General features: G+C 43.5%; 1 protein-coding gene across 3 annotated transcripts; it reads right to left on the reverse strand.

Moving 5' to 3' along the window:
• Nucleotides 1-1044: 1044 nt before the first annotated feature.
• fkbp15b (FKBP prolyl isomerase family member 15b) lies at nucleotides 1045-21122 on the reverse strand. 3 transcript variants are annotated; one of them, XM_035640227.2, is made up of 29 exons: nucleotides 20945-21121; nucleotides 17992-18095; nucleotides 17826-17904; nucleotides 17597-17666; nucleotides 17425-17499; nucleotides 16065-16163; nucleotides 15691-15840; nucleotides 15521-15589; nucleotides 14727-14870; nucleotides 14450-14592; nucleotides 14316-14364; nucleotides 14102-14218; nucleotides 13316-13400; nucleotides 13092-13192; nucleotides 12916-12985; nucleotides 12206-12315; nucleotides 12012-12110; nucleotides 11776-11870; nucleotides 11205-11307; nucleotides 8878-9169; nucleotides 7940-8076; nucleotides 6999-7154; nucleotides 6747-6899; nucleotides 6237-6329; nucleotides 5911-6024; nucleotides 4263-4370; nucleotides 3140-3813; nucleotides 1764-1872; nucleotides 1045-1567 (listed from the first exon to the last, which is right to left on the reverse strand). In XM_035640227.2, exons 1-29 carry the CDS (start codon nucleotides 20992-20994, stop codon nucleotides 1487-1489), a joined length of 3729 nt encoding a protein of 1242 aa, XP_035496120.2. In that variant the 5' UTR covers nucleotides 20995-21121; the 3' UTR covers nucleotides 1045-1486. The 3 variants fall into 3 exon arrangements, with proteins under 3 accessions (XP_035496120.2, XP_035496121.1, XP_035496122.2); XM_035640228.2 differs by having other exon boundaries at nucleotides 8878-9049; nucleotides 20945-21120; XM_035640229.2 differs by lacking the exon at nucleotides 1764-1872 and having other exon boundaries at nucleotides 20945-21122.
• Between the last annotated feature and the right edge of the window lie 762 nt (nucleotides 21123-21884).

A 21884-nucleotide genomic window follows, 5' to 3' on the forward strand; every position in this document is an offset into this window, starting at 1 on the left:
GGCTGCACCAGACGAACCGGGGGGTGAGAGAGGAGGCGTTGCGGGATCCGCGGGGGGTGAAGCGCGCCCATAGTCCACCACCATAGTCTCACGAAAAGTGATGGGAAACACTGAACCATACAGAGGAGTGTACAGAAGGTGACGTAGTGCAAGTTACATGTGGCTCTTTCCGATGGTGTGGGTTTTCAACGTGTGCAGAAACGTCTTCACCAAGTCGTTCAGTCTCCTCCTCTTTGTTTAGTTCATCTTTATTTTAAGTAAGAAAGTTGATTTTTACTTTTACTCTTCTACTTCCTGAGAAACCAGTGGTTGAATCTCAATTTATTTTTTTACCCGATCAGATCTCAGACACTTTGTCTTACTACCGTAACCTCTCCTACGTTATCCAGAGTCTGTACATACAGTCGCCGGTGTGTTGTTCCTCAAGTGGTGTAAAGTGAAAACGATCTTTTTCAGGAGGTTGGGCCCGAAGTTGATTCTTTAACAAATTCATGGAAGCGTGGTCAGAAGAACACTGACTGTAGATGAGCCGGGCTATCAAAAATGTCCTACTCGGCTCTAACACAAGTTCCACGGACACATATGCTCTGCAGGAAAGGTTAAAGGTCAAAGTGCAGTTTGGCCTTTCTGTATTTTAACTCGATAGTTTGAACGCATCTTCGTGCAAAGTGCACAGACTACGACCAACGCTCAGCGTCGTCCTGACTGGAATCAAACGCTTCCCTCCAGGCTGTCGGCTCTGTGCAGTCTGCTGCGGCTTGTGCTTGGCGCTATTGTTGCCTAGCAACAGTGTAACTTTTCCTTGGGCCAAGAGCACCACCTGCTGGTCTCGACAAAGAAATGCACCGTGTTTGATGAACCATTGAATTGATAACGGTTGGCCGGTACAGTGAAAACACTAACATCGTGCTCCATGTACAGTTTTCAAGCACAAATACAAAGATTTGTATTTGTTTTTAAATATCCTGAAATCTGGGACTAGGCGCAGACCTTTAAAAACTACATCAGAAACGTATTGGTGACGCACAAAAAAAACTGAGGGAGAAAAGTTAAACACCATTTATTTCATGGAATTAATTTCAGGTTAGCGACAACGTGTAAAAGTTCTACTCTTAAAGCAGCAAGCTGATGATTAAAAAGTCTGAAACCACTGACGACAGGATTACTGCTGATTCAACAAACTGATCTGCTACAGTGCCACGTAAAAAAAATTGCTTTTTAAATTTGCAATCGCCGACGGACATCACATGATTAATGTTAATTTGTTCTGTTTGAACTCCTTTGTGGATTTACAGTGTTCTGGTTCCAACACAAACCAGAGTCGGGCTGCAGCTGAGACGGGGGGAGCTCCGTCCGTCCGTCCGTCCGTCCGTCCGGCCGTCGTCCTCACTGCTCAACCGGGCGGGAAGAGCAGGTCAACCACCCGGCGGCGGGTTTCGTGGAGTCAAAATATTAAGACGCAGAATTACATCATTCTGGTTCAATATCAGTTCAGCCAGTCCAGATCGTCGTCGTCGTCCTCGTCCTCTCCGAACAGAGGGGCGGGCGGTGGACAGCCCTTCAAGCCCTGGACAGAAAGTGAGACGGATGAAAACATGGCGTCCAACAATGTCGCTGATAAGATTTTTATCTTTATCTATTCACTGTCTGAGTTAACGTCGGGACAAACGACCAGAGGAGATCTGAGGAGGGGGGGTGGGGGGTGAGGCAGCTGCTGAATCTAATCTGAGAGCTTTGCTTGAACTCTACAGATCCTCCCTTACCATGTCGTCCTCCTCTTCCTCCTCGCTGGGCGCTGTGGGGGGTTTGGCAGGAGAAGGGGTCTGGAAAAATGGCTCTGTTCCATTTTCCTCACTAGTTCCCTCAGTCAGGCTGAGAGAATAGCAGAGACAGAGTGGTGGTGTGTGTGTGTGGGGGGTGTGTGGGGGGGTGGGGAGTAGACAAACCGTGGAGGAAGATGAGGGCGGAGCAAGAGACCAGAGAGTAGAGAGACAAACTGTTAGTTTACAGGAATTCACGTTTACATCAGTAGAGAAGGGGGAGGGGGGGTTACAACTGTAACATAGTTAATAACAGTGAGGTTATTGGACTCAGAGACTTCATCCATCAATGAACTTTGGGCCGCAATTCAAGGACTCACGAGTTGAACATACTGTATACGAGCTCTGCTGGTGGAGAAGAGGATTTGTCCGTCTCCTGCAGAGTGTTCTGAAGCGCAGCACAGCAACGCAACTTTGTAAATAAATCATAATCATAAACGATGACTGGAGACGTGTCGTACTGTGCACGTGTTCCATCTTCTGGTAAATCAGTTGAGAAACTGTGGACTAAACAAATGCGTTTACAAGTAAAACAAAAGAAAGAAATGATTTCCTCATGCAAATTAGCTGGGGATTATAATGATGATGCAACTGGAAGAACATAACATGTTCAAAAGTCCTGTGAGTTCCTATGGAAACTTTAAAAATTCTTTTTATGGCCGAGGTCCGTTTTATGGTCTTGTATGTTGGGGAGACAATATTAGAACCGATGAGACTGAACACGAAAGATTGTATCCAAAAGTCTGGTTCTTGGAAAAGATTTTGAAGGAGGAGTTCAGTCTTTAGGCTGCTGTTGTTATTGTACTCTGACACCATCTGTAAGGACTTGTTTCATTTGTAGTTTTTTAATTTTTTACATTTTAAAGCCCCAGTGTGTAATTTAGAAAAAAAAAATTGCCGCCATCTGCTAGTAGAGTTGCAAACCGCAACCAACTGAGCGACCGACAGGGGACACTTTATGGTGGCGAACCGCTGATTCCATTCCCGGCAGCGCTGGAATTTCAACGTGCAGCAACGTATTCTGGTCCGTTTTGTGCAACATCCGTGTTCAACACGACGATGCAAACATGGAGACTCACATGGAGGTCGGGTCCACCTCATGGAACTATATTTAACTCAACTAACTCAAAGTTGATTATACATATATGAACACACAGTTGTGGACAATATATTCAATTTCTGTGAGTAAGTTCTTCTAAATATTACACACTGTAGCTTTAAGGTTTTGTTTTATATTTGTTGCCTGTCTATCAGGCCAGACTTTGTTCAGACTCAATATTCACCACATTCTCCCGCTGACCGCTCGTGACACGACTCACCGTGCGCCGCTCTGAAGTGCGTCTGGTGGTGGAGGCGGGTTGGCCGGCGGTCCGAAAGCTTCCTGAGGAGCAGCGGCCACCTCCCCTCCGTGCTCCCCGTTGACCGTGTTCTCCTCGTCCACCTCCCTGCTCACCGCGGCACTTTCCTGTCCATCCACGGGAGCCGAGCTCCGATCATGTCTGTCCTCTGGACCTGCAGTCGCGTCAGCGTCTCTCGGCTCTGTTGGACTCTCTGGAACACTGTGTTCCACCTGCGCGCGCTGTCCTTCACACTCAGCTGCTGCTGTCTCATGTGGCGTCACTTCACTTAAGGACACTGGATGGAGATCGGCGGCCTGTGATACCTCCGTCTGGCTTTGTGTCTTTGACTCCGTCTCTGTCTTGTCCTGCGCTGACACTTCCTGATCCCTCTGGTTCTCACTGACTCGGGGAGAATCCAACTCAGCCCCCTCTTGTTCCTCTTCCTCCTCCTCCTCCTGTTCTTCCTCTCCGACTTGTCCTTCTCCATTCACGTGTACATTCTGATGAGGTTTCTCCTCCATATGTTTCACATCATCACTTTCTTCTTCTTCCTCCTCTGCCTCTTCCTCCTTCTCCTCCTTCTCTTCCTCCTCCTCCTCCTCATGAGGGAGGGAGGATTCGTGCGTGCCGCTGAGCAGCTGCAGAGTTACATTCTGGGGGAAAAAAGGCAAAAGTGTTACTATGGCTACTAAATGAATCACCAACATATTGACAATCGATTTAAGTGTTTATAAAAAAAAAAGGTCAAAATTCTATGATTTCAGCCTCTTAAGTGGATATTTAATTGAATGTTTTCTGGTTTCTTTGCACCTCTATGACAGTAAACTAAATATATTTGGTGTGAGGACAAAAACAAAACATCATCTCAGGTTTTGGAAATCACAATCGACATTTTATGGACCAATCAACTAATCGATTAATCGAGAAAATAATCGGGAGATTAATCGGTAATGAAACTAAGCGTTAGTTGCTGTCCTACTTATTTCGATCCATAGATGTCCATTGCTTCGTGTCATTACTCAGATGTATTCTCTTTGCCTACCTTGCAGACTGCCAGAGAGAGGCTGATTAGGTGTTTGTGTTCACGAAGGAAGTAACCTACCTTAATGGTCGTGACAACCACCGCCAGCACGGCCTGGCCCGAGTACGATTCGCCGAGGTCAAACTCCCCGCGCAGAGAATGAAACACTCCGTTCATCACGCGCTTCACCTGCGGGGACACACGGACGGCCTCAGTTTACGCTGCTCAGAAATGTCACATTCATGAATTTGACCTTGAAACTTTTACCAACAGAACAAACATCTAACATAAAGCAGGGACTCAAATTCCAGGACAGGTTGCAACTCTGCTCTGAGGTGACCAGGCAGCATTCGTCATGTAATAACATGAATAATCGGAGCTCATGAGTCTTTCCTCTGGCGCACAGTGCTGAACACAGTGGCACACGTCGTGAGGTCATTTCCTGTGCACCCCATCGCGTGCAGACTCTCAGACAGGCGGAGTCCAGCAGAATCCAGTGGTGCTGTATTGATTAGTGTAGCTTTGATTCATAAAATTCTAGTCACTTAAGTTGGTGACATCATACACATAACGTACAAACCTAATCTAAGATCACACAACCCCCTGTATTTATGTTTTGCTCGTCCTTCCACCTATTTTGTTTTCGTCATTTTTTCCACTTCTGTTTTTCAACCGACTGCACGACATGTGAAGACGAAGGTTGTGATGTGATTCAGGCATTAATGCCACACACACAGAACACCGTACTAACAGAGTGCAGCAGCAGCAGAGTTGGTTACATTTTCATAACATTATTTCCAAAAACAAAAGGCTGTAATTATTATTTTGGATTATGTTTACGTCGCAATCTTTACCAAACTGTCAGTGATCGTTTGTCCAGGTCAAACAGGCAAATAAAGGCTGAATTAAACATTTAATTTCAGCTATTAAATAAATATAACATAAAAAAGTGATATGACATGTTTTAGTCTGATTCTGGGGATCATTGCATCATCCCTGACCATCTGCGCTATTATACATGGAAAAAAAAGAGGATCGTTAAATCACTAACATGTCCAAAGAGAATTCAACTTCCTGGAGTCATCGTCTGCTTCTGGAAGCAAACAAAGGATTTAGAAGGTCTCAGACATAAACTGTGAAAGATGATGGAGTCCTGGTGTGTAGGGTTCAGGATCTCACAGCAGAAACAGAATATTCATAATGACGCAACGTTTGAAAAGTGAATGATGGTATGTCACTAGTGGTTCAGCGGCTGTTTTATACGATGTAATGTTTGATCACATTCTACTAATGCTAAGCGTCGGGGGGGGGGGGGGGGCGCGATGCATACCCAGTGTGCACATTGTATATAGGTTATTATATACACGACATAAAGTGTCTCTGACTGTTGATTTTCATTTTCTATTTTGGATAACAAAAAATAGAATCACTCAAAAACAGAAACAGAAACGGAAAACGAGCTAGGACGCTGAATGTGACCAGGTCCGGATAGACTGACCTTGTTGTCACAGATGAACAAGAACAGCTCGTTTTTTTCGAAAATCGGATGACCAAAACATACACTGACCTCCGTGCTATGGTGACAGGTTCCAGACAAAAAGGGGACGAGGTGACTGGAGGGTGTAATGGTTCTAAACCTCATTTCATAGTTTCATTTGTGTGTGTGTGTGTGTGTGTGTGTGTGTGTGTGTGTGTGTGTGTGTGTGTGTGTGTGTGTGTGTGACCTCACCTCTGCTGCAGTGTCTCCTGAATTCTCCTGCTCTGCCAGTTTCTTCTCCAGTTCGGCCACTTTTCTTTCAAGCTTCTCCCGTACAGCTGCTTCCTGCCGCTCCAAGGCCGTGTGCTTAAACAATATGAACATGCAGTGAATGCGTGTGACAGAGCTTTTTGTTTTATGTGAGTGTGTACGGAGGGATGTTCTCCTACGTGTATGTAAACTCAATGTCGTGCTAAATTCCTGTCAAGCGACATCCCTGACATCATTCCCCAGCAATGATGATCATTTAATCTATTTAGGGGGAGATCAGCTGACTGACGACTCGTCATCCATCTTACTTTTTCCTGAAGGGCCTGCAGCTCTTCCGTCTGCCCGCGGTACTGGAGCGAAATCTGCTCTTCAGAATCCCTCGACTGCTTCAGAAGTGTGAACTGTTGAGAGCGACAGAAGCCGGGATAAGGCAATCGAATATCATATGTTCACAATTCTCACACTACATGGTCGACTTTGACCGAATGAAAACAAAAACGTGACAAGACACAAAAAGCTGCCAAATATTGTATATTTCTTAGCAAACATTGATCATTAAAAGTCTGCATTACAGAAAAATGTTGTAAAAACCCAAAAAATATGTAAGTCTGTACAGTAGCTACAACAAATTAGATAATTAACTAGCTGATTTATGTTTTTCAAGTTAACTATCTAGCCCACAAAAAATATGGCAAAGTATTTTGTATATAATAATACATCACTTGACAATTTCCTCCTCTTCAAGTCTACAACCAATGAGACAAACCTTTACATGAAATGACATGAACTTGCGTGTGAGTGTGTGTTTTATCATGTACCTTTTCCCGTAGCTGGGCGAGCGAGTCCTGCAGAGCGTCCCTCTGCTCTGTTAGTTCCGCCACGTCTCTCCTGTGCTGCTCTTTAGCAGACGTCAACATCTGCTCACACTTCCCCCTCCAGTCCTGCTCAAGCTCTGCCTGCAGCTGAGACAACTGCAACACACACAGGGGACGTGCCATTAGTGGACCAATGTCATGCAGTGAATCACATGATCATTCACGTTCCTGCAGTATCCTTCAGTCAAATGTAACCTGTTCAGATGCGGCGTTGTCAGTGCTGGTCCTGGCCTTACGCAGCTGGGCTCGGACGTTGTCCAGCTCCTGCTGGCTGCTCTTGCGCAGCTCCTCCACCTCCTCGTCCCGTTGCTGCCGCTCCGCCTGCCACTTCTTTTTCCTCTCCACAAGTGTCTTAAAGGGACAGAAATCAGCTGTCAGAATTTACAGGACAAATATTCCATACGCTTTTAGATATTTCATTTGCAGATGTAAGTAAAAAGCTAAATCTGTAATACAAAAGTATTCAGAGACATAATTCAGCACTTTGTCAGCAGTTACACCTTCCAGTCTGGAGTTGTAGTCTATCCCATTCTTCCTGGCAGATCCTCACAAGAGGGTTTGGAGTTCTTAGAGAGTTCCATTGTTGCCTCATCAGACCAGATAATCTTTTCCCTCACACTCTCGGAGTCACTGGGCCCAGTTCACTGACAAGTTGCCACAGTCCTCCACAGCTCTTGGGGAAACTCAAAGCTTTAAAACGGTTTCATACACTCTACAGGGAGCTCTCCGTGGACTCAGTGGTTATTGTCCTGACATACAGTGTCTTTCTAATCCAATCATTTCAGTTTGCCACACGAGGACTCAAGTTAAGTCCTCGACACAGCTCAGGATCAGGATGCAGACGACCACAGTTTGGAGCAACACAGCAAAAGGTCTGAACACTTTTTGTCAGAAGACATCTCGATGGTTGCGTGTTGATTGATGGACACAGGTGTCGATGTATGAATTCACGATTAAATCTACAACAATAAAGTGTGCAATACATTGACGGGTGTGAATAATCTAAAGTACACTATTATCCTTGTTTCCACGGTGACCTCTGTGAGGACCGATACTAAGTTCAGACCCTCAGTAGAGAACCAAGGTCCAGCCTGATTTCCACGACAGAGGGACAAAAAACAAGAAAGTGTACTTACTCGTTCCAGACCTTCTTTATCAGCCCTAAGGTCCTGCAGTTCCTCCTCCATGTTGACAACCCTCAGCTCCGTCTCTTTGCGCTTTTGCCTCTCTGAGCGGTACTGGGCCTGCGTCCTCTCTGCGGTCTCCTTCAGCTCTGAAAACACAGAAACACAGCTTTGTTAGACCGCCGTTTCTTCGATGTCAACCTGAGTCCGTTGGCATGTATGATATATGATGCACGATGTGCCTCGATTCGATTGTTTTTTGTCATTTAAGTTTTTATTTGTTTTTAACGTATAACTATTTTAAACAAATATAAAATGCACACAACAAAATATACATACTTCAAATTAAAAAATAAAAATAAAATAAATTTTAAATAAATTTTAAAAAACCCAAAAGAAAAAAGAAAAAGAAAAAAAAAGGCAGCATATCTCCCTCCTCCCTCCCCCAATCCACAATTTGATTGTCGATTATTGGACATCTACTTGGAAAGGAATGTGTTCACACACGTTAAGATGGGTATCAATTAGGGGTGGGCGATCTGACGGTCTTATCGGAATCGATCTTAATTTGGTATATGATCTGTCGGAGCATGTCCAGTACAGGGGGCGTGATCAGCTCAATGCTCGTCTGTCAGCAGCACATAGAGAGACGCTCAGACCCGCTCCGATGGCGCTGAGGGTGAACCGTCCTTGTGAATTGTCCTTGTATTGTATCAAGGAGAGTAGAATTAATATTAGAATGTTTCACAATCTAAAGCCCGCAATATAACGGTAAAATTGAATGCCTTTTTAAATCAGTTTCAATAAAAACACTAGAACCTCCACGAGGACTGCAATAGTTTTAGCCAGAAGTACCGAATAACCTGGAGACATGTAGCTTAATACTGTCCAAGGTTTCCAATTTAATTATCCTTAAATAACAAAACAATGGAAACTCTATTGAGACAAACCTTCCAACTGTGTTTCCAGGGCTGTGATGCGTTGGCAGTAGCCCTCAGTGTCCTGCAACACTGAGCCCAGTTTACTCTGCAGCTCCACAGCCCTCTGCTGGTGGGACGAAGCCTCCAGCTGCAGCTGAGACAGCCGGGCCACGGACGAAGCCAGATCCTCCGTCAGACGGACCTGGGCGGGGGGCGAAGGAGGACAGAGGGATTGGTGAGAGGCCACAAACGGACAATTGTGACAGAACGGTGACAGTCTGGGTGAGGGGCTGCTGCTGACGGTGGTGTGAGCAGCGTGACCCTGTGGAAGAAAAATGAAGAGTAATGACTCATGAATAAAAGGAGATAGACTGGAAAAAGAAATGAGCAAATGCTGTTAAAATGCCAATGAAGCGTGACATGAAACGGATTATTCCAGTGAAAGCCGTTAGATCTGGGTCAAATAGTAGTTGCACACGCTTTCGTGGTAGTTTGTGTGGCATGTTTGGATGTTTAATCGGGGCAGACACGATTATCAGATCAGTTGTTTCGTCCCGGAAAGTGAAATGTGAAATCACAAAACTAACTGGCAGCCACAGGAAGTGGCTTGTGACTGGGGGACTGGCCGTTGACTGTCTCAGGGACTTGTTGCTGCATCCCAGTAAATGGATCATTGCAAAATCTATTTTCGGCACAGAGAGCAGGTTTTTCTTTCAGGGTTTAAACTGTCAGTTCCCTAATTTCACTGAGAACCGAGGAGGTGTGTTTGATTTGCTCGTTTTAATAGAGTCTGCCGATTTGAATTGTAATTTATTTTTTTAACGTATTCTGCAGATACTTTTGTGACCACGGTCTAGTAGCAGTACACAGAAAACAGGCTCACCTGGCCAGAGCCCAGGTCCTGAGGCAGTGCAGGCTGAGGAGAGAGAGCAGTAAATGCTACATTTTCCACAGCAGGCAGAGAGAAATTGGCAAAGACTGGAGCACTTGGCATTATTATGGGATTATCAGGAAACAAGACAGCACATGCTTCAAACCCATCTCCCCTGATTTTATCAGTGTTTTCCTGAAGTGAAAGTTTTAATGTGGAGGTACTCTTCACTTCCTAGTTCAAATTTACAGCTGATTTCTAATGGTTTTATTAAAATCATAAAAAGAACCCCTCTTCAGTCTTGGAAAAAAAGAATATCAACAAATTTAGAGATTCAGGGAAGTGTCAAAATGTGATGTTTAAAATGTGTTATGGTTGTAGGCCTTTTTTATTCCTCTTAAAGTCTGTTCCCTCTTTGCTCTGTCATGCCTGCCCTCTCCCCCTCACCTCTAACCACTACCCATCAAGCTCACTGTATATACTGTAGAATTGTGGCCCACGTTGGCCCAGTCAGCCTTCTAAGACTCCAGGCGGAGAGACGCAGGGTCCCATGGGTGCCAAACCTCTACACTACAAACTCAAAAAGGCAAAGATTAGGCCTCTACTGAGGGTCTGCGTGGTATCCGAGGTACGATATCATGGTGCGGCCTCCTGCAAGGGTAAGGGTTATATTTACAGTAGAGCAAACACTTGCCAACGTACCACTCTCAACGTACTACATTTTACACCTCCTCGATACAGCACATCTCTTTCCATGCTTTCATGTTCACAATCCGGAAGGTCAGTGGTTCGAACCCTTTAGCCCACTTCCCCCACCCAGCATGCCAAGTTTTCAAAAAACAAAACACCGCGATGACGTCAATCAATGCGTGTGTCGTATTACGACGTGATGCCGTATAAGCGAGAAGCAATCGTGCCTTGGCCCGGATCTTTTGAAGCAGTGTGAGTGCAGCAGGCCGGGCCTGGCCAGCGGGGGGGGGAGGAAGGAGGGACAACCGCGCTTAAGCACTGCAAGGATCAACCGGGCCAAGGGTGAGTGCGCCCTAAGATAAAAAAAAAAAAGTCCCAAACTTGCCAAATTAAGCCACATGTTGTGGCGTCGTCAAGGTAACGTGATTAGGTGCAACGCGCTGTCCCATTCCTATTTATACCCTGTGGAGCCTCTTATACTCAATCACTGAGCAGCTGATGTCAGTTAAGTCTGTGAGGGTTCAGGGCTCGAGGCATTGAGATTCAGCTACTGTTTCTACACTACCTGAAACATACTTTCTTATCTCCTAAACTCTGACGATGCAATAATAGGTATCAGTATTGAGCTGCATATTCCCCCGTGATTTGTGAAAAAAATGATCTAGAGTCAGTATTCACAATACTATGGTGTACGTGATGATCCATCACAAACAATTACCTTCTGTCAAACAAAGAGAATAATAACATTCTTACACTGAACACACAATCCAAACATACTAGTTATCCAATCGCTCACCTTGTCCTGCTCGGCCTGGAGTATTCTGGCCTGGTTCTGTTCACTGGACGACTTCAGGGAGTCGTTTCTCTGCTCCAGCAGCATGTTGCTCTGCTCCATGTACCTGGACAAGCACAAGCACTTGAACATTACATCCACCTTAAACACAATTAAGAGTGAAAACTTTCCTCATGCTTTATAGATATTGACAAAATATTTCCAATATATTCCCCACAGTAGCCCATCATTTTTTCCTTAAGGTCAGAGAGTGGCCAGGAGAAAACACTTTAAGTACGTAAAATACACAAAGATAATGGTCACATTGTTTTTATTCATTTTAACCAGTTACTTTGGTTTTAATCCACTAATTTCAGTTTCACACTGCAGTAGGATTTTTCTGAGGAAATTTTATGAGAAAATGTCAAAGGCAATTTTCGAGTTTGATCATTTTTTATCCTACAAAACAAATAATAACATGAATCACCTGGTGGTTTCAAACAATGCGAGCGTCCTCATGTACATTTAGATTTCAGGTGACACATTGATGTTCTGGTCAACCACAACTGTGACGACTTGACATTGTCTGACTCACCTCTGGTTCTGGTTGATGAGCTCCCCGATCTTTCGGTTTTGCTCTTCGACGCGAGAACTTTTCTCAAAGACTTCCTTTTTCAAACATTCATTTTCCTAGAGACAGAACAAGAGCTTTTTTTAGAAACATTTTTCATGAAAAGTGCCAGTGCGCCAAAAAATGTTATACAACCAATGTTTGTGTTATAAAAAGAGCTGAGGAAAAAACACAAGGTGCAGTATTATTCAGGTGTGTACCTGCACAATTCTTTGGATGTTGTGCATGATCATGGAGGTTTCCATCGACATACTCGACACACCCATGGAAACACTTCCCTGCCTTTGAAGGTCATCGATCTGTTGAAGTCAAATAAGACAAGAGCCTTACGTATGACCTTTCCATTCAATGTGCATAATGAACATATTCTTGAACATATGATTTTTTTTTTCACCTTTGAAGTGAGTTGATCCACTTTATCTGCTACTTTTCCAACAGCTAACCGTATTTCTGTGTTGTGCTGTCGTGCCTCAGTCATCAAGAAGGAAGTCACATCACTGGGGCCTGGAGAAAACGACATAATCATAAAACACCACTTAAATTAAGCAAATATTCTTAGAGCTTTATAATATCATTAACTATTGACTACTGGTAAATGGACCCTAAACTCTTTTAGTTGCTCTGTGCAGCCTTTTGCATCATATTGCATTAACCCTAATACAACTTTTCTCTGTACTTTTCTCTTGTGTATGTATATATATACACATATATATATACATATGTTTATATGTGTACATGTATATATGTATACATTTATTTTTAATCTACTCACTTTTCTTTTTAAGAAGTTTGTCTTTCTTGTAACTCTCCCTCTAGTGTTTTCCTCACTGCAAATAGCTTAGTTCTTTTTGCTCTTTAAGGCCTCGCATTGTATGTTTGTTCGTGAGTAAATGCCTGTGTTTGTGTCTGTGTGTGTGTGTGTGTCTATTGGATTGAGGGGGGTATGTTTTTTATGTTGCATTTGAATTGTATGTGAAGCACTTTATGTTGCATTTTTTTGTATGCACAGTGCTATATAAACAAAGTCTGATTGATTGATTGATAAACCTCACACTCTTCTGGTTTGATGATATGGCTTCTTGCAACTGAACTGAATGCTCTTACCCATGTATGGGACCGTCTGTACAGGCTGCAGCTGAGATGGGGCCACAGAGGTCTGCATGTAGGAGTACGGCTATGAAACAAAATGATGCACGGATATTACGTACATTTATTTTCTTATTTTCTTGTGTTGTGTACATAATGATTATGTGTTATTAAAGAATGTGGTGGAAACTCACCTGAAAGGCGTGGCTGCTGCCTGGCAGCCCCGGCTGTGGGGCGACAGTGCTCATAATAGGAACTAAGCTAGAAGGTGGAGCAGTGTGAGGATGCGGATGTACTGCAGAATTTAAAAGATTGAGTTTAGGTCACTAGGGAAAAATACTGTACATCATCACAAAAAAATCGTGTGTCCTTTGTAATCCAGGGTAAGTGCATACAGGAAGCAGTAGAAGAAGCTAACCGTGTGCTGAAGCTGGAGCTGCATTGGAGATCTGCACTGGAGATGAAGCTACAGGCTGATCCTTCACTCTGATGCCACTGGTGTCCTGTAGAGCAACACACAGTGACAGGAACTTAGTAATGACAAAAAGACTCTTTTATCCATGACTTGACAGACAGACGAGCGACCGACAGACAGACAGACAGCTATTGGTTCCTATATCAGTCTTGCCAAAAACTTAAAAGCAACTCAAAGAATTTAACCGTTGCATGTCCTGCATTTTCCTCAGTGTCAATAAATCCCATGGAAAGACCCAAACCAAAAATGCGTTAGTGTGTCTCTCGACACCTTCCAAATTCCCTTCCCTGTGTATGGCTCTTAGGCCAAAACCTGTTAGTTCCTGCTGAATAAATAAATCTCATGTGACTCACAAATTGTTCCGTAAAACTTGAATATTACACAAAAGGATGAAACAGTGCATTTGTTGAAACTATTTCATAGAACAATACAAGTATATCATGTAAAAAAATAATACATTTATATAACAAATATTAAATTTGCTGCACTAGTGAGTATTTCTAGCAGAAGGGGTGTGTGTGGGATTCAGTCAAAAGAAATAGAGTGTGTGTGTCCCAAGGAACAGTGGGGCTCACTGATGTATATATTTTTGAGAAGTAAGATAAACTGTTTAGGGGTTTTCCATACAAACATCCTCACATGGTTTTTGTTGACTTCTGACAGATTTTAGCCAGGTTTTTTTTGCTTTAACATCTACAGATAGAAAAACCTCTTTCTTGAGATTCCGACCTCGAGCTCGGAGTCACTGGATTCCGGCTGGCTGGTCACTCCTGTCAGAAAGGGCAACATGGGCTGGCCCATCTTTGCCATGCGAGAAATCAGCTTGGCTTTAGTGGCATCTGGATTCTGGAGTTTGAATAGAGAATGACATGCAACACTTGTGCAAAATAAAACATAAACAATATGCTCTATGAGGAAGAAGACAAGCAGTGAGGGTGCTTACGGCCAGCTGTTCACTGAGAGAGTTTGACTTTGCACGAAGTGGTGGCTCCCTGAAAAAAAAAGAGTAGAAAAAAATGGTTAGAGACAAAATGCAAAAAACGTTTAAGTTAAGGATAATGCTGTTTCCTGACCTACCCTGGTCTGCCTGTGCTTGGGGCGGTTGTCTGTACTGCAGGCTCTGACGTCAGATTCTCCACGCTGGGGGCCGGGGAAGGAGCAGCAGAGTCTCTGGAGCTGGCACTGGCCCGGTCAGAGCCACTGTCCTTGGAAAACTTCACCTTAAGCACGAAGCAAGACGTTTTAGCTTCTTAAACAAAGACATAACTGAGGCATTCAAGACTGATCAGGTATGTTAGGGAGCGTCGACTACAAGAGCACGTGAAGGAGGGGAGTAAAAGATTGTTGCGTGTACCCGACGAAGTTCTGCTTCAAAAATAAGAGTGCTGTTTGCCGGAATGCGGTTGGGGACTCCCTTGGATCCATAAGCAAGGTGTGGAGGGACGACAATGAGACGGCGGCCTGTCTTCTTCATCCCCAGCATCCCTTCCTCCCAGCCCTGCTCACACAGAGGAGGACATGATGATGAACACGATGCAGTCACAGTTTAGGCTGCTAGTTTGAGGCTAGTTTAGTTAATTGAGGAACCCAGTGTTACCCTGTCATTATTCATTAGAAGAGTAAATACCCTAAAGACTCATAAAGAAACTAAAATTAACAAAGCTTGGACAGTAATCTGCATTTTTTTTTTCAATCTACTCAGTTGGACAGGAAGTACCAAGGCATCTCGTCATACAAGCCTGGATGAGAGCTCACTGTAGTGGTGATATCATCACATGAGAACATAGTGTGGGATTTTAGATGTCATTATATACAGCAGAAAATTCTTTCAAAGATGTGTATGTTGCAATTTCAGTCAATTTACTCAATTTTCTGAAAAACTCTTTTGCAGAGGAACAAACATTTGAAGAAAAAAAAGTGGAACAGTGACAATATTTTTACATACAAAACATCATCACTCACAAAACGTATTAATCCAAGTGGAAATCAATGGAGAAACACCAATAAAACAGAATGGGTTGAAATTAAATATAGTCAAATATAGCGCAAGAAAACAAGAAAATAAATAATAAAATAAAAGTGATTGTTTTAAAAATCTGTTTTCATGGGAATTGAAGCTTCTTTCTCTGTACACGTGTTCTCACTCACTTTGATCACTTTCCCAGCTCCGATTTTCAGTCGGAGCAGCTTGTCTTTGTTCTGGTTGGAGTCAAACATCTGAAATGATATTTGAGATTCAGTAAGTTTTGCGTCACGTCTAGAAAAATTCACAGGAACTGGAGTCAAGCGTCAATTCTATAATGGTGGAAGTGTGTGACCTGGCCGATGGTATGGTTCTGCAGGAGCCAGCCTGTGTACACCACCTCCAGGGAGTCTCCGTTCTCCACCTCCTGGCCCTCCCCGGGATTCAGATCCTGAACTACCACAGCATCCAAAGAGGCGGCGCTGTTCACTTTTGCCAAGCATACCTGGTGCACATGATAGGAAATACCGTTATCTGTATAAGGAGCATAACTCATCATATTTGGTGAAACCTTAAATCCCATGTGGCCAGAATGATAGAGGTTTTAAGGATCAACCCTGACACTTGTGGACCTTGAACTATAAACACACACACAGCCTGTTTGCTTTGTTACTGTTGGTCAAACATTATTCAGAATTCTATTTGTAGGCCTGCTCCTGTGTCGCTCACCTCTTTGCAGAAGTCTGAGGAAGCTTTCTCCGATTCAAACATCAGGGACCAGTTCTGCCTCTGGTCATCATAAAAAGTGTAGTAGTTGTTTGGTTGTACCTGCAGGAGAGACGGTATATGTGGTCAGGAACACGGGATAGACAAGACAACGAAAACAAGTGAATCATTCTTCCCCAGTTATCTGCTACGCAGGAAGTGATGAATTGGACCGAAGGGTTCTCTACATTCCTGTGCACAGGAATGATGTATAAATGTGTGTATGTGTCTCTTTTAGTACATAAATGATCACATATCCCTTCTGTCTCCCTCTATAGCCCAGGCCTGTGTTTTTTGATATTCTGACAGTGTCATGTTCTGCACTGATGCTATGTATCAAGGAAAAAAAAAGAAAAAAATATCAAATCACAGCCCACTCACTAGCTTTTTACCAAAGTCAAGGAGCTTTGGCCGCATGGTCTCTTTCTGATGAAGAACACGAGACACAGTTGCACACACATAAGCCAAAAGGTCAATGAGTGGACAGCTTTCTTTTGAATTTCAATAATGCATTTAAAAAAAAATTAAAAAGAGAAAATCAACAAAAGACTAATAGAAATATCACAAAGATCAGTTACCAAAAATATTATCTGTTTCCTCATCCTGTCTTTAAACAATAAATTAATAATTGAATTTCAAACTTCAATTACTTTATTGACCCATTTATTTATCTGTCTGCTTTTCTTATCATATCACACAAACAATTTGTCTCTCGCTTTCATGACTTTTTTGATTTGTTAAATGTCTGTAGCACAATTTTTTTTACTCCCTAATATCAGTATTGCCCCAAAAACAATGAGAAATCTATTTATAAAAATCTAATAAAAACTGAACTTCTGATTGTGAATCAGAAATGACAAAAAAAAATGTACCCTGGATTTAAATTATTGGGCTTTTATCAGTATTGTAAAGACAGAAAGTACAGAGGTATCGGAGTCATCCCACTTATTTGTTATTGTTTTTGTAAATTCTGTAGTTAAATATATAAATATATATTAAATATGAAAAAAATCACAATTTCTTGTTCAAGTATTAGTAGATTTTTGTTCAATGTCAGTGGCTCACAATTTACTGTATATTGAAAGTGAAGTGCAATGAAAGAAAAAAATCAGCCAGTGCAACATTACTTTTAAAATCATTTATATTTTTTTATATATGTGAACAATCTTTGAAGCATTTTCAATCCTACAAATGATCCAAATGTTTTCAATACATTGTTAAACTCCCCAACCACATGCAGGACGACCCAGTGGGGCATGATGTTCTTTTGAGGCATCAGATTACCGGATTGTCCACATTCGACATTCTGTGCGTCTCTACTCACCGTGAAAACAAAGCCCGTGTGAATCTTGGCGGTGGTCACTTGTTTCTGTTGGCTCAAGTACAGGAGCAGCTTGTACTGTGGACAAGAAAGAGAAGGAGAGGTGCATTATTCATAAAACTCCTCAAGTCAAAGCAGTAATCTCAAACAAGTGACCAGTTAGCAAAGCTCCAACCTCTTTTGTTGTATGGTTGCCCAGTGCGGCTGCTCCCAGCTTCCCCTGCTTCACATACTGTCCGTTAATACTATAAAAAAAAGCACAAAAATCTTTTAATGGGGAGAGAATATGTGAAGCCCATATATTATTTAACGTTTAAAAACATTCAGATCAGACTACTTCAATCAGTGTTAGAAAAGGCATTAAAATATATATATATATTTTTAAATATATAGAGAGTCCTCACTATCTGAAGGCTTGGACCGCTGTGGCAAATAACACTGCCGGAGCTGCAGACGTCGGAGGTAGTTTCTGGGTGGCTGACACTGTGAACCAGACATATTCAGTGTTCACATTCGCATCATAGACAGATCTGAATTCACTTTTGGTCTCACGTCACGGTGCCGTCTCACCTGGATTGGAGCTCTTCCGGGGCTGTTTGGGTGCAGTATACTGAAAGGACTCGTTCCCCTGACCGACCGCCTGGTCTAGTCCGAACAGGGAAGCCAGCTTGGCCCTTCAAGGGAGAACAGGCGGTCAAATGATCTTTGATTTATATCTGCTTATGACATTTGTGATGAACCGTATGATCAATTGAACTTTGTTCAACTTTATGTTTGCTCTCGGGGTAAAAACGTCCTGTCGTCAGGTATAATTCATGGCCTCCGACGCCAAGCTTGTTCTTACACACCAGGATGAAAGCTGGTGAGAGCAACACAGAACACGATTTATGTGTATTTATGTAGGGCTGCAACTAACTTCTCGATTAATGGATTCGTTGTTTGGTCCATAAAATGGCATAAATTGGTGAAAAATGTCGACTGTGTTTCCCATAAATCACCAAGATGATGTTTTGTTTTGTCCACACACCAACGATATTCAGTTTACTGTCACAGAGGAGCAAAGACACCAGAAAATATTCACATTTAAGAAGCTGAAATCAGAGAATATTTACTTTTTTCTTCATAAAAGCAACCTGAACTGATTAAACGATTATCAAAATAGTTGGCGATTCATTTAGTAATCGATTAACTGTTGCAGCTCTATTAATGCTCATTCTATCCGCACAAACATGTAAAAAAAAAAAAACAACTGCAGGACTTCATCTAGCAATGATTTCCATTACACATTATTATTTTAAAAGATTTTTTATTTATCCGATTAACTGAAAGATTATTGCATCTATAACGATGTCAGACAAAAATTATTGGTCTAAACTGCCACAACGTTCTTTCTCCGCATCGTGGAGCTACGTGAAACGCTCTGTGACAACTGAGCAAAGTCCATCCACTGGAGAAAACAGGCAGCATGTGATGCTCCGATAAACTAGTTAAAAGACCGCACATAAAGGTTTCCAAAGACAGAAGATCTCTTTGTCATTTACACTGATATAGTACTAGAGAGAAGCAGAACATCTTTATATCTGAGGAACAATTGAACGGTCTGACATTTGCACCTTGAAAAATAGATCCAACATTTGGTCACATATCAAATGGCATGACATGCTTTAACCTCACTGCAACGTTCAGGGGAAAAGTGCCCAGCTGCCTCCTACTGACCCCTGGAACTCCTTCCACCGGTAATCACTGGCATCTCCCGGGAAGGACATGTTGAAAGCCTTGAGGCCCTCATCTCCGATGGTAAGAAGCTGGGATGAGGAGGAGCTCGCCGTTTTGCATATGTTGGTTAAAACTCCTTCTAATGTTCTTTGCAGCCCTCCGTCTGCCCCGTGCCGGCCCGGGCGCGGTCGCACCACTGTGATAGATTCAACAGCGCAGCAGGAGAAAGTGAGGCGCTCCGACTCAGCGTTGGCTATCTGCTGAGCAGAGACGGGCTGTGGCGGAAGCCTTCACCTTACTCCTCTAACGGGCAGCATGTGAGAGGAATTAGTTACAAGAACACTCCTTCCTCTTGCCCCGGGCCCTACGCTGGCTGCTTAGTCCCCCCCAGCTCTCTCTCTCTCTCACACTCTCACACTCTCACACACACACACACACACACACACACACACACACACACACACACACACACACACACACACACACACACACACACACACACACACACACACACACACACACACACACACACACACACACACACACACACACACACACACACACACACACACAGCGCCGCCATCGCACAAAGGCCATGCAGAGCTAGAGAGCATGACTCCGTGGTCAGTCTGAGAACGTGGCAAAGACGTGACATTAATGACGCATGAAGTTTGTATATTTAGTTATGTATGACATATGTAGATTTAGTGACACATTACACCTTATTTGGTTGATGTGTGTCACGTGCCACATTATAGTCATGTGATCGAGGTTTGGCTGGTTTAATTGGTTCAAAGTGGATAATAAGCCTGAGACTTTCAGGTCAGCAGCAGCGTGGGAACATTTTGGTCACTCACGCCCCCACCATCAAAAAATAAAAACCCGGGTTTGAGCCGCGTTGTGGATTTGGAGCCAACTGCAACGTCATTTGATGATCGACACAAAGGGAACCTCCATTTTGAAGTGGCTTTCCATGACATAATGCACAGGAACCAACAAGGGCATACAATTCACTTCCACTGTAGAACTGTTGCACTTTTCATCCCACTTCCTGACCAACTTTGAGCACGCTGAGCCAGCTCTGTGTCGTCACAGCAGAGTCCCGGGGTGCGGTCGAATTGTCAAATTTGCCTAGGAAGTTTCCTAAAGCTTGACGTTACGCCGGAAGTATTTTCATCGGCAGCCACGATAAGAGTAGTTCGGATTCTCTAAATGCACAGGAAAGGAGCTTCAGTGCTTCCTTTCCTATCTCCTTCAGCATAGGGCACACTGGACCTTGCTATGGGAAAGGAAAGGAGACATAGACGACCCACAATTCATTGCGGCAGCGATAGCCGCATCAACAACATCCGTCGTCGCGTGATGACGTAGTCTGGTGTCAGAGGAGTCGGTTTCTCTCTTCCCCAGGTCCTATGAGTCCACTTCTACACCTGTCCTTGACCTCGTGACGTTTTCCACTGAGGTCGGCGAACAGGAGACGGGGAGGACGACCCCAGTCCTGCCCGAGCTCAATGACATCACACAGTCGAGAGTCTGTATCAGTTTAACCGAGTGGCTCAAACACAACCGTGAAATCTTTTTTTCCCCCCACGGACCTGAACACATCGGACAGTCCGAGCAGCTTGATCCATAAAAAAACAAACACTACTGTACTTGTATGTGGCCTCACTCATCATCCTGTAAAATGCGCCACCTTTATTGCCTTGAAAGTGAAATGTGCTGCGTGAACGAGCACAGCTGACCCGTGGCGGTGCAAGCTAGTTAGCGCACATGCTAAGAGAGCTAGCCTGTGAGTGGACAAACTCACCCTCCCGACGGAGACAGGAAATCTCCATCTTCGTCGTCTCCGCTGAACATTCTTTGTCAGTCCCAAGTCCTTTTTTTCTTCTTCTTCTGTGTGCGAAACGAAAACGAGTCGGCTCTTTCTCTGTAGGCAGTTTGGTTGAACGTGACTTCCTGTTTGTGGCCGGAGTCAGCTGACTTTGTCCCACCTGATCCGGATTGAGTTACCTCCTGGCGAGCACTAGGGGGCGCCAGAGACCGCGACAGGGGCGGTTGGGACCGTCATCCTGGGGCAGAAGAAGGTAGCACGGGGTCGCCACGGGTCATCACGTGACTGTCAGGGGATGCTGCTGCCCTTCAGCCGACCCTGACCTTTGACCTTACACAAGGGAGGACGGGGGAAGAGAGAATTTCTTAATATTCAGTCAATTATGAACAGTGTTGGGCAAGTAACTAATTACTCAGTAATATATTACTGTAATATTACTACTTTCCCCAGTCACTAGTAATATAATAATAATAATAATAATTTTATTTATATAGCACCTTTTAAGAAGTAGCTTCACAAAGTGCTTTCACCAAAACATACAAATCACAGACAATTAAAATCAGCATTCCAACAATAATACGGTTTTCAGGTCACATTAAAAAAAAGATATAAAAAGACGATATAGAAAGACGACATCACATGAAAGCAAGTCCATAGAGATGGGTTTTTAAAAGTGACTTGAAAGAAGGCACAGACTCTGCCAGCCTCATCTCCTCAGGCAGGCAGTTCCAAAGTCGAGGGGCCGTGATGGAGAAAGCTCGGTCCCCCCTTAGATTTGAGCCTCGACTTTGGAACAACTAGTAAAGACCCGACCGAGGATCTGAGGCTGCGAGCCGGCTCGTAGGGGATCAGCATTTCATTCGTGTAGCTTGGAGCAAGACCACGCTGTGCTTTAAAAGTCAAGTTTTTGAAAGAG

Source organism: Scophthalmus maximus, chromosome 3 (genome assembly GCF_022379125.1).
Source record: "Scophthalmus maximus strain ysfricsl-2021 chromosome 3, ASM2237912v1, whole genome shotgun sequence".
In the NCBI taxonomy this organism is placed as follows: domain Eukaryota; kingdom Metazoa; phylum Chordata; class Actinopteri; order Pleuronectiformes; family Scophthalmidae; genus Scophthalmus; species Scophthalmus maximus.

What these genes read in the sequence shown, in the direction of transcription:
- fkbp15b (XM_035640227.2), bottom strand. Translation starts at nt 20,994, where the DNA reads ATGTTCAGCGGAGACGACGAAGATGGAGATTTCCTGTCTCCGTCGGGA. An exon ending in CCGGAAGAGCTCCAATCCAG is followed by an intron (nt 17,905 to 17,991) that starts GTGAGACGGCAC and finishes TCTGGTTCACAG; the next exon opens with TGTCAGCCACCCAGAAACTA. An exon ending in GCACTTCAGAGCGGCGCACG is followed by an intron (nt 1,873 to 3,139) that starts GTGAGTCGTGTC and finishes CTATTCTCTCAG; the next exon opens with CCTGACTGAGGGAACTAGTG.